General features: G+C 43.0%; 1 protein-coding gene across 3 annotated transcripts in view; it reads left to right on the plus strand.

Annotated features, from left to right (window-relative positions):
- mtss1 (MTSS I-BAR domain containing 1) overlaps positions 1 to 12,257 on the plus strand; it is a 44,639-nt gene extending 32,382 nt beyond the window's left edge. The window contains exons 7-15 of one of the 3 annotated variants that reach the window (XM_076095575.1): positions 3,486 to 3,643; positions 3,739 to 3,846; positions 4,190 to 4,287; positions 4,594 to 4,672; positions 5,122 to 5,301; positions 7,160 to 7,276; positions 7,538 to 7,688; positions 8,057 to 8,083; positions 8,437 to 12,257. In XM_076095575.1, coding sequence (XP_075951690.1) covers positions 3,486 to 3,643; positions 3,739 to 3,846; positions 4,190 to 4,287; positions 4,594 to 4,672; positions 5,122 to 5,301; positions 7,160 to 7,276; positions 7,538 to 7,688; positions 8,057 to 8,083; positions 8,437 to 9,512 — 1,994 coding nt within the window. In that variant the 3' untranslated portion in view covers positions 9,513 to 12,257. The remainder of the gene's footprint in view (positions 1 to 3,485; positions 3,644 to 3,738; positions 3,847 to 4,189; positions 4,288 to 4,593; positions 4,673 to 5,121; positions 5,302 to 7,159; positions 7,277 to 7,537; positions 7,689 to 8,056; positions 8,084 to 8,436) is intronic. The other 2 variants (XM_076095576.1, XM_076095577.1) reach the window with 2 other exon arrangements.
- The last annotated feature ends 37 nt before the right edge of the window (positions 12,258 to 12,294 follow it).

Genomic DNA, 12,294 nt, shown 5'->3' on the forward strand with positions numbered 1-12,294 from the left:
AAACATGCTATTTGTTGTCTTCTCCTTCTTTCTCCTTCCTTCTTCTTCATCCTCTTCTTCTTCTACAAATGAACTGAAAGCAACACTCCCATTTCTTAAAGTGATTATTTCATTCGTGTACAAACAGGTATGTTTGTACACAATCGCATCTAATTAAAAACAAAGTACAAACATATTCAGTATATTTCATTTTTTCCCCTAAAATGTTAACAGAAATACTTGTGACGGTGAAGAGCAACTGCATGGCATTATTTTAACCATCTTTATCTTTTTACTTTGGTTTTGTCATCGTGGTTATTTGCAGAAAACACGCAATTCGAATGATGATGATTAGTTCACGAGTCGGCTGTTTCATTAGAGATATTTCAGCATCTAATTAAAAACAAAGTACAAACATATTCAGTATATTTCATTAGAGATATTTCAGCGTGAGCGACGGGAATGAATAGAAACGGCTCAAAACGACTCCGCTGCACTTGTTCTAGTGTCACATGCTCATAAGTTTCTTAGTGTTTCCAATAAAACATGTTACAAAGTGATGCAGTCAGGATTCAGAGTGAAAATCAAAGATGGCCGCTGACCTTCTCCTCCATGTGGCTGCACAGAGAAGAGGACAAGACGAGGATGGAGGAAGAGGGTTGGAGTCATCCTCTCCACCGCGCTGAGGAGGAAGACTGAGTGAGAGGAAGAGGAGAGCTAATGTGTATAATGATACAGACATTAAATAAAAATGGGAATTCCCAACTGCAACCAAAGGAAAAAGAAGAGGACAAAGATGGATGGATGATGTCATTATCTCTTTTTCAAGTGGTTACATTAAGGAGCGAGGGGGGAGGATGGAGGAGAGGGATGATGTCATGTGGCTTCTCCAGTGGAGGAAGAGAGAGAGAAGGTTTGAGAGAGGAAACAAAGTTGGTGTAGAAAAAGGTTAAGAAGAGGAGAAAGAACAGAGGAGTGAACCACCTGTCTGTCCCTGATGATGTCATCAGTGTGTGACGCAGAAGGTCTAGACTGCTGCATGAGTTGTGAGAGCAGAGAGCGAGCTGCTGTTTGGGGGGGGAGTCTTCGTCATCACGATTAAAAACACATTGTGTATCGCTGGCGTCGGCAGAAAGCACGTTAAATATCTCTGCAGCAGCAGTTATGTGTGATGACTGTTCACCGTCATCTGTGACCTCATCGAGACGACCAACAGACATCCGAACACACTCGTCGTGTTTCGCACCGTGAGAATTTGATTGCTTTGATTTTAACGTCATATATTTTCTATTTGAAGCTGCACAAACACACTTGTTGTGTCGGTATTCATTCATTTTAATATATATGGTCAAAATCAACCAAAGAATTCTACATTATCTCCCAGATGTGTGAGAACAAAAGACATCTGGAACAACATTTAGATCATAACAGACTAAAACTCTTCTGTTACTACATTTAGTAATGTGTATATATTTAACAGATATGGGCCTGTTTAAAATCGAATCATCTTCAAAGTGTTCACAGCTGTATAAGTTGATCCAGACGTAGTTCTGCTTTAGTTTGACCGAGTTATCTGCTCTTATAAAGAAATATAAGAACAAATATACAAATAAAGGACTGTGTGAAATATAAATAAAGGACTATTTAAAATAAAAGGAAAATGATGTACATAATGCTACGATATATAACACAAGTATGAATATAAATGTGGTATTAATGGAAGTATTTCATTCATATTTTGAATGAATTAATTTATTGTAGCTATTAGTCGTATTAACTGGATTGCTCCTGCAGTCTGTGTCCGTCGTAAAGATAAAAACGCTCCATGAAAAGAACCCTCTCATAATAAACTTGTCAGGTTACGTGTGTCTGACTTCAGTAGAATTAAATTAGGGTGAAGTTACTTTGGACTTTGTCTGACGTGACGCATCACTTCTGTAACATTTACTGCCAAGTCAGACTCATCAGAGCTGTGAGGAAAGTTTAAACCACCGCCCGATGTATGAAAGTTCTTAACCTGTTTGGAGACAAACGCGAGCTGTTATCCAACACAGCCGCTCGTCTGAACTGCGGTTCACCTTTTTCTAACGGAGTGGAGCGAGTCGACTCCGAGCAGCTTCTGAGTTCAGAGCCCTTCTGTGTTTCTGTGGGTGGCGAGCAGCCAGAGTCTCGTAGAAAGAGGCCAGACGTCAGGCCGAGGCACAGACACTGAGCTTCTGTTAGCGACGTGGAAATTATCCTCTGTGCTCTCTCTCACACACACACACACACACACACACACACACACACACACACACACACACACCTGAGTGAACAGCTTGTGTTTAGGTTGAGCTTTATGACACAAAGTCTGCAGTGTGTGTGTGTGTGTGTTTGGATTTTAAAAACCGCCTCTCACTGTTTTCCACAGGATTTACTGTCTGTTTTTTCTGCTTCTTGAAGTTAAAAAAAGCCGTTTTTGTTTCACCGTGTTCGTGGAAAAAGATCTTAAAATATAGAGAAATGTGCCTGAGAAGGTCCGAGTATAAGACGGTTAAATTAAATCTCTCGGTGCATTCATGTGTCAGAGAGGTGGAAGAAGTATTCAGAGCCTTTTCTAGAAGTAAAAGTAGCAATACTACAATGTAAATGTACTACCTTACAAGTAAAAGACATGCAGTCAAAATTGTACTCTTGTAAAGTGAGAAAATAAGTGAAAGTACACATTATGCAGCAGATCGGCTCCCACCAGTGTGATGTAATCACCATTACTGATGCATTAAGCAGCTGATCAAACAGGAGCACATTTTACATAATACATATACATATGGGTAGTTTATTCTGAAACACTGCATCTCATTTTATAAACTGGTTGTTGATAAAAAAAGTACAATAGAACTAGCTTTCAACTAAATGTATTGTAGTAAAACGTACATTATTTCCCTTTGAGATGTGGTGACGTGAAAGTATAAAGTTCTTCATTAAATGATTAGAAACCCTGAGGGTGAAACCATGGCGGAGGCTGCAGCCCTGCGAGCTTATTTTTACATCCAGTGGGAGTTTCCTCAGCCGGGTGGTCCTCAGGTCCTCAGGTCTGAGTCTGTCTCCTCCACCCACCGGGGTCAGACCCGATCCAGCAGACCAGACCGCTACAGTTCAGCTACTGTTTGTGTCTCATTTCTGATTATTTAAGGGAAGATACCTCCGGAGAAAACGTTGTTTTTCATGCACTGCTCCCATTTATGCTTCTATAACGCGTCTTCTTTCAGACTATTAGAAAGAAAACACATCCAAAATACACACGGAGTTTATTTTACTACTTTGTGTATTTGTGTCTGTAGATTTCTCTTACATTTGCCAAAAGCTACCATTAGATAGTGCCTCATTTGCATATTTAAAGATAAGATGTCAGAAAAGTAAATGTAAGTAATCAGCTGGGGAAGTTTCATGACGATATCTTTGGATTATTTATTTATTTTTAATAATTGAGCATTTAATCACGCTCTTTACTCTCTCTCTCTGTGTAGGGAAGGACGAGGTGCGTGGCCAGCTGGACAGCGCGCTGCAGGACGTCAACGTGCGCTACGCCGTCCTGGAGGAGACGGAGAAGAGGGCCGTGTGCAGAGCGCTGATAGAGGAAAGAGCGCGCTACTGCAGCTTCGTCAGCATGCTGAAGCCCGTACTGGTCAGTGTGTGTGTGTGTGTGTGTGTGTGTGTGTGTGTGGCCTTTAAAGCCTGTTTAACCAGAATAATCATGAATGTGTGTGTGTGTGTGTGTAGGACCATGAGATCAACATGCTGGGTGAGGTGACTCACCTGCAGACCATTCTGGAAGATCTGACCAACCTGACAGCTGAGCCCAATAAACTCCCACCAGCCAGCGAGCAGGTACCTTCCTCTTCCTCTTCCCCTTTCTCTTCTTCTTCCTATTCCTCTATCGCCACCCTCTGGTCAAATATTACAACTTTAGTACCACTACTGGTACTTATTTTATCTCGCAAACAAATATTTTCTTAGTTCGTCCAAAAACTATTAAAAAAACCAAAATGTGGATTAATGCGCCGCTGAAAATAGTCCCCCAACAAATGCACTACCTCCTCCTGTTTGATTAAACACTAGATAAATGAAACTGTTCTGAAGATTAAAGTCTTCAGTGGGAATCTTTGGGTTTTGGGAACAGGAAGTATTGAGGGGCAGAGAAACATTTATTCACGTTATTTGTGTTTCTCAGGTGATTTTGGACCTGAAGGGTTCTGATTTCAACTACAGCTATCAGACTCCTCCAGCTTCTCCCAGTAACACTCTGTCTAGGAAGAGCAGCATCAGCAGGTAACACACACACACACACACACACACACACACACACACACACACACACACCACAGCTGGTTACTCATGACACTTCATTTCTTCTTTTATTCAACGTTTTGCAGCCAAACGTGTTTGTTTCTTAACACGACTCGTGAAAAAGTTGTTGCTAGCTCAAACTCAAAGCGCGTCTCTAAAAGCTGTAAATGTGAAACTTAACAGTTAAGAATACTTCGTGATCTTTGTGCACAGTTTTAACAGATCACCTGTGTGTATTTTAATTACAAAATTTTTAGTGAGCTATTTTTTTTGTTTATGTTTTTGCAGTATGTACCAGTCTGGATCAGTGAGACACGTTCCCTCCTTGGACTCCATCAGCAGTGCTGTCGATGGAGTACACATCCAGGTAACACACACACTCACACACTCACTCACACACTCACACACTCACTCACACACTCACTCACTCACTCACACACACACACACACACACACACACACACTATTTGTTTCACGTGAACAGTTTATCCTCTTCAGTATATTAAGTTTTTGCTCAGAAAATCAAACATCTGTCAGTATCTCAAAATATTTAGTTCTCTAAAAATAGCTGAACTCATTGGATGACCTTTAACCTTTTCTGATAATACTTATATATATATATATATATATTGCCCAAAGTACATATGTGGACACCAAATACTTAAGTGTATCTTTGGTCTCTGCCTGTTTTTCACTCATATTACAACACACACACACTCTGATGCCCCCCCCCCCCCCGCCTTATAATATGACACTGTCAGCTGTGAGGATCTACAAAATAAAAGCTTTTCACCGTGACACCTCTCCTGTGTGTAGCGCTGCTCCTCCCCCTATCTGCTGATTGGCTGTGATGAAGCCGGGCGCTCCCTCAGCGAGGGGAACTCCCCCTCTCGCCTCAGTCGCCAGGGCAGCCGCGGCCGCTACGGTTACGCCGCCGGCCACGGCCTCCACCCCCCCGCGCAGAGCCGCCGCTTTAGCCGCAGGGATCTGACCACCGTGAGGAAACCCCCCCCCCCCCCACCCACCCAAAACAAAAATCTATTACATTCCTCCCAAACCGAGTGCCGTCCTGTGTTTTTACCGTTGTGTCCTCCATCGGTTTAAAGTCTCCATCTCACGTTATCTCTCCTCATGTTCCACCGTGTTTCTTCCACTCGTTTTCTTCCTCGTGTTTTCTTCCTCGTGTTTCTTCCACTCGTTTCCTTCCTCGTGTTTCTTCCACTCGTTTCCTTCCTCGTGTTTCTTCCACTCGTTTCCTTCCTCGTGTTTCTTCCACTCGTTTCCTTCCTCGTGTTTCTTCCACTCGTTTCCTTCCTCGTGTTTCTTCCACTCGTTTTATTCCTCGTGTTTCTTCCACTTGTTTCATTCCTCGTGTTTCTTCCACTCGTTTTCTTCCTCGTGTTTCTTCCACTCGTTTCCTTCCTCGTGTTTCTTCCACTCGTTTTCTTCCTCGTGTTTTTTCCACTCGTTTTATTCCTCGTGTTTCTTCCACTCGTTTTATTCCCTTTTGATTTCAGACTTTATGTCTCCGACTTCATCCACTACCCAGCCTCACATACCTCTAAATCCAGCTCTGGTTTCATCCCATTCAAGTTATTTAATTCTTGGTTTTTCCATAAAACTTTGTACGTTTGTGTTTTTCCACAAAGTGATGATGTTTTGTCTGTTTGCCTGGTTGTTGGTGTGTTTATGGTGTATTTTCTGTTTTAGTAGTGTTTTTACATCTGTTTGAATCTTTATGAATCCGTGGCTTTGTGTCTTTGACTCTTCTGATACTTTGTGTGTGTCTCTAAGTGCGGATATGAGTATAAATGTAATACATTGATTCATTATTGGTAACACTTATAGCGGCGTCTTTACAGTCATTCAATAGATCGTCAATAATTGATTAATAGTTGATTTCCGTACTTCACGCTGTGATCTGCAGCTTTCTTTTTAAAGTCTCTTTCTACACTTAAATAAATATTAAACACCACTGTGTGAAGCTCTTAGAAGTATTATCACTGTATTTATGAGAATAATATTGATATTTAGAAATCTAATAATGACACGCACAACATTATCAAACATGTTTGATGAGAACCCTAAAACATTTTAAAGTGTGAAAATAAACTTGTGGACAAATGATGCAACGGTTTCTAAAGAGCCCGTTTACACTCTTCTGTCTATCTCGTCTTTATCTGATCCCTGATCAGTTCAACCACTGAATGATCTGCAGTCATAAGGGAGCAACGCGAGTTAGATTTTGGGCGTTCACCAACAGTTTCAGATGAATCACCGCCCCCTCGTGGACTGGAGGAGGACTGACCACCATTAACATATAAGATAAGATTTAAGTGTTAAATCTCATCCGGGTACAAGACACTAAAAACAACGAGTGTAAACGAGGCCTAAATGACCTCAAACGCATCTTTATTTATGTTATTTTAAATAGCAAACTACTTCCTCGATTAATCTATAAAATGTCCAAAGAAGCCCATAAACATTTCTTTAATTTGCGCATTTAGTTTAAAATCCAAAGATATTCAGTTTAGAATGATAGAAAACTGTCGGTGTCGTCGTGTCCTGTGATCTCGTCATTACAGAGTTTTCTTTGTTAAGTGTTGATGAAGCGATGAACTCAACCAGTGACTCAATTCAATGTGGCTTTATTGGAATGATATAATAATCAGTACACAATCATTTCATTATTATTAAATTATTATTATTATTACCATAAATAATTTGGTCAACTGAGTGGTTTTAATAATAATATGATTTAATAATAATGTATAATAAAGACGTCTTATTTATTGTAATCTGTACTTTATGTTGACGTTTACACTCGAGTGACTGATTGGTTCCTTCTTGACAGGAAGTCGTCGGCTCCGGCACTCAGCTGGCTGCTGGGGGGCGCGGGGGGGCAGAGAACGGCCTGTTGGGCCCCCCCCACTACGGAGAGAGAGCTCGAGCCATGTCTGCGTCTGGGAAGGTAACACACACACACACACACACGGAGAGAATTATTTTAAGTTTTACGAAATAACTGAAGACGGAGTTCAAATAACTGATGAGAAAACAAGACCAGAGGAGGAAACATCCTCTCTCCTTGTTTCCTCTCATCTTCTCTCCTCTCTGTTTTATTCTGTAAAAACGTGTCATGTTATTTATAAATTTATAAATGAAACTTTACTGTAATAATCGTTATAGCCTCACCTCCTCTGTCTGTCTGTCTCTCTCCCCCCCACCCCAGTCTTGCTCGGCCCGGGATCAGCTGGCGTTGACGTTGGGTGTGTTGAATTCGGACGCCCCGAGGAGCAGCAGGGACTCTCTGCACTGTTCCAGTGGATACAGCACCCAGACCACCACCCCGTCCTGCTCTGAGGACACCATACACACACACAGTGAGCACAAAACAAACACTGTTTGCTAACGCTGTTAGCTCCGTTATTTAGCCAAGCAGCGTTGTGCTGCTAACCGCTTACAGCTAACCGCTAACAGCAGGGCGAGCGTTAATGTGGAGCCCTGTGTGATTCACCAGCAAACACAGAAATGAGATATGAATGTTTATTTTGGAGTAAATCATCTGTATGGCCTCTCCTCTTGTTTCTGCTGTTTTTGTTTGGATGATAACTGATGACTCTGTTGACCTGTCGGTCATCTCCGTCACTCGTTCTGTGTTCTTCAGTGTCTCTGGGTTCTCCTCTCCGGTTCTCCGTTGTGTTCTCTCAGTAGTTTTGTGTTTTTCTAAACTTCCTTCCTTCTCTTCCAGCTGTAAGGAGAGAGCCTCCCCTCTATGGTAGGTCTCTGACCAGCTGTCTGTCTGAGTGTCTGTCTAAACTTAACTTCCTTTATTTAAATCATCCTTTTGTTACTGTTGACAGCTAACGCACTTCTCTTATGTTAAAATAATAAATAGATAATAACAATAAATAAATAGTGTGTGTGTGTGTGTGTGTGTGTGTGTGTGTGTGTGTGTGTGTGTGTGTGTGTGTGTGTGTGTGTGTGTGTGTGTGTGTGTGTGTGTGTGTGTGTGTGTGTGTGTGTGTGTGTGTGTGTGTGTGTGTGTGTGGCTGGCTTCTGAAATCACTTATCAAACATCATCAGGATCAGAAATAGAAGTCTTAATATTTTCCTGTCGTCTCTCTCCAGTCGACTACGAGTCCATCTCCCTCCACGGAGACGCCGACTCCTTCTCCCTGCACCACGTCTCTCACGGCGGCGGCCAGTCGGACTTCGACAAGTCCTCCACCATCCCGAGGAACTCCGACCTCAGCTTCCAGTACAGGAAGTTCGCCCAGTCCAAGCGGCCCTCCTCCACCGTCAGCCTGCTGGCCGAGCCCGAGTTCTCCGGCAGGTCGGCCTACCAGCCGCCGTCGCACACGGCGACCATCCGGCGCAAGCCGTCGTCCAAGCCGGCGTACCGCAGGGGCACGATCAGCGGGGGGGTTCCCATCCCCATCTGCACGCCGCAGGTTCCCCTCAAAGCGCTCGCGGGAAACGGCGGCAGCGACGAGAACGTGTTCGCGGTGCCGGCCGCCGTAGGAGTCGGAGGTTTAGGTCACAGTAAACTGTGCACCTCCACGCAGAGCCTCAGCGCTCTGCCTCCCTCCTCTTCACCGTACTACCAGCTGGTCCCGGGTCAGATGCCCATCCCGGTGCCTGTGCCCACCGTGCCCACCCTGCCGCCAGAGGGCGGCAACGCCAAGCAGCAACAGCAGAGACAGTACCATCAACAACAGCAGCAACTACAGCAACAGCAGCAACTACAGCAACAGCAGCACATCAACCAACATCTTAATCATCATCAGCAACGCAATCAGCTGCAGCAGCACAACCAGCAACTCCAGATTCAGCAGCAATACCAGCAGCAGCAGCAACTGCATCTGCAGCAACAGTTGCAACATCAACAGTCGCTGCTTCAGCTGCAACACCAACAAGAGCAGCTGAACCAGCAGCAGAAACAGAGGCTGTACCAGCAGCAGCAGGTCCAGCTCCAGGCCTCCGCCCCCCAGGCAGAGCCCTCCGGTCTGGGCCACAGCGCTCACTACCAGCCCCAGGCTCCTCCGCCCTCTGACCAGGACCAGGACCAGTACCAGTACCCGGAGCCGCCGCCCCAGGAAGGTGGGGGGGACATGCTGAACCAGATCAGAGCGGTGAGGCTCAAAAGGACCCTCACCAACGATCGCTCCGCCCCTCTCCTGCCGGCTCCAGCCAATCACAAATGAGGCCGCCGTGGTCGTCAGCACAGACTTCCTGTTAAACATGAACTGTGGAGCTCAATCATCGCTGGAACTCCACGTGTCTTATTTTATTTTCTAAAGATCTGCTTCCTTTTTAGGCCGTTTAGTTTGTTTTTAATCATTTTTTTGAGACTTTGTCGTCATTTCATTTTCCTTTTGCCTTTTTCTTTTGGTTCATATTTTCATTTCGACTGTTTGTTAGTGTGACGCCGTCTTACCGATAGAGCTGTCGATCGTTTGGAGGCTTCTTAACGAGCCGGACAGGAAGCTGTTAGTGTCTCGCGTCCTCTTTTTCGGTCCCGGGTGTGTTTGATTTTGCCTTTTTGCCTCGACTCCCAGGAGGGTGGCGTTTAGTCATTAGTCCTGTAGCGCCGCTGTGTCACCTGGTTGAACCATGGTGTGTGTGTGTGTGTGTGTGTGTGTGTGTGTGTGTGTGTGTGTGTGTGTGTGTGTGTGTGTGTGTGTGTGTGTGTGTGTGTGTGTGTGTGTGTGTGCGTGTGCGTGCGTGCGTGCGTGTCATCGTTGGTTTGGTCATCTCTGGAGTAAAACTGTCTGTAGTTTGTAAATATGTTGGAACAGAAACAGCGTTGAAAGCACCTGAGAGGTTGCTCACTTCCTGTGCACCGTACGGACGTTTGAACTGAAGACGAGTCACATCTTCACCTTCGAATGGCAGCAGTGAGGGATGCCAAATGGTGCCGCGAGGGCTTCAGTTTGTGGAACAGGGTTAGAAATGTCTGGTTTACTGTGTAAATAATTAGCTGGTTCACAAGAGGAATAATAACGAAGAAGCAGCCGGTGATTTTGTTGGCAACTTTTAGAGGCAACTTTGTTGTTTAAGACATGATTGCTGAGAGCATAGCGGGCTATGAGAAGCAGCTGGTGACGTCCAGATGTGTGACGGTTATTATCGGTAACATCGGACACGACGACGTGTTGGAAGACGTAGAGCAACTCTCTGATACCACAGAACTATAGATATTGATATTTGCTTTAAAGCACAAACATTTATTTTAATAAAGAACCTTTAATCTTAGAATTGTGACCGAGAGTTATTGGACAAACTGTACGAGAGCCACTGATGCATCGGTACGAACACGTTAAGATGACAATAAATAACCATTAATTAATTTCAGGGAGCCGACGTGTCTCTTGAATTTGATTTTAAGGCTTCAACTATCGATCATTTCCATTATTGATTCATATTTTAGAAGGTTGTGAAAGTGTTTCAGCTGTGATTATTTATTGTAGCAGTTTAAACTGCACATGTGGCCCAACATCTGCTGGAGGAGCTTTGATTCTGTCGTCTCTGATTTACTTTAAAAGATCTGCGATGTCTTTCTGCTTCTACAGACACAAACATCCATGTTTAATAAAGACACTGCTAGAAATTGACTTTGTTCGAGTGTTTAAATTCAGCTGAAGAATCACTGAAAATCTGCTTAGTCAGCATTTGAACTGGAGAAAAACCAAACGGCTTACAGCCAATCAGAGTCCAGGACGGTGAGTTTATGTTTGACTTTAAATGAAACTATTTATCTACGGGAGGGTTTGGTTCAGGCTCCAGTAGCTGGTTCTATTTTGGGTCCTGTTCCAAGTTGGTCAACTATTTAGATTTGTTTATTTATTTGTCTCATAAATCTCTTCTTTGATGTTTTAGCTCCTCTCCTCCTTTTCCTCGCTGACGTCACACATTTACATATTTAGTGCCGTGAGGTCGGATATCTTCAGTGATTGATTAGTTCTGTTGCTCATTGCTGACAACACGCTTTAATTCAATCAACGCAGATTTAAAGGTTCTTATAAGTCCACTTAAAGAAGGAAATCTTAATTTGAATGTTTCTTAAATCATCCTGATTATAAATAATCAGCGTCTCCCAAACGTTTCACGCTGACTAAGGACGTTTGAGATCCGGTAAAAGACGTGTTGCCTCTCAAAGTTGCCGCCGAGTGTCGACCTCAACGACAGGAGGAGCTCACCACAGCTGCAACTAATCATTCTTTTTATTATATATGAACTATTTTCTTCTATAAAATATCAGAGAATAGTAAAAAAAAAACATCCCAGAGCCCAAGATGTACGTCTCGTTTTGACCGAACCGTCCAAAATCAAAATATATTTTATATTTGAAAAGCTAAAAGAAGTACTTTTTGTTAAATTTAGCTACAATTTATTTAAACTTAAGTTTGAAAATCCCTGAATGTGTAAAGAAGACATTCAAAGAAAATGTGTTTTCAGTTAAATCGCTAAATATAATTTAGTGTTTTTCTTAAATACTCTCATCGAACATGTGTTCTCTGGTCCGTTCTCAGAGAAGCTTTTCTGTGTATTTAGAGATTTCCTGCAGCTGATTCAAGTGTTAATATTGTTGACGCAGAAAATATGCCTTCTGATATTCGATTGATTGATTGGACCCCCCTGTGTGTGTGTGTGTGTGTGCGCGTGTGTATATATATTAGTGCTTCTGTTCCTGGGAGAGATCTAAATCTATATAAAAGATGTATACATATCCTGATTGTATTTTTGTTGATTTATTGATCAGATATGACACGATTGTCGTCACTCGTCATATTTTTGTAGAAAAACTTCAACGGAGGAAACGCAGTGAGCTTCCTGTTTGAAGGACGAAACGGATGTTTGGACGACATGAACCAACAGAATGTACAAATGTCTTGTTCATCATCTTTTGACGTTCGCTGTGGGATCAATAATAATAATGATTCATTGATTCTGGTGGTTCTGTGTTTTTTGTGTCCTGTATTTACT

Source organism: Anarhichas minor, unplaced genomic scaffold (genome assembly GCF_050575085.1).
Source record: "Anarhichas minor isolate MPS153535 unplaced genomic scaffold, ASM5057508v1 ptg000021l, whole genome shotgun sequence".
In the NCBI taxonomy this organism is placed as follows: domain Eukaryota; kingdom Metazoa; phylum Chordata; class Actinopteri; order Perciformes; family Anarhichadidae; genus Anarhichas; species Anarhichas minor.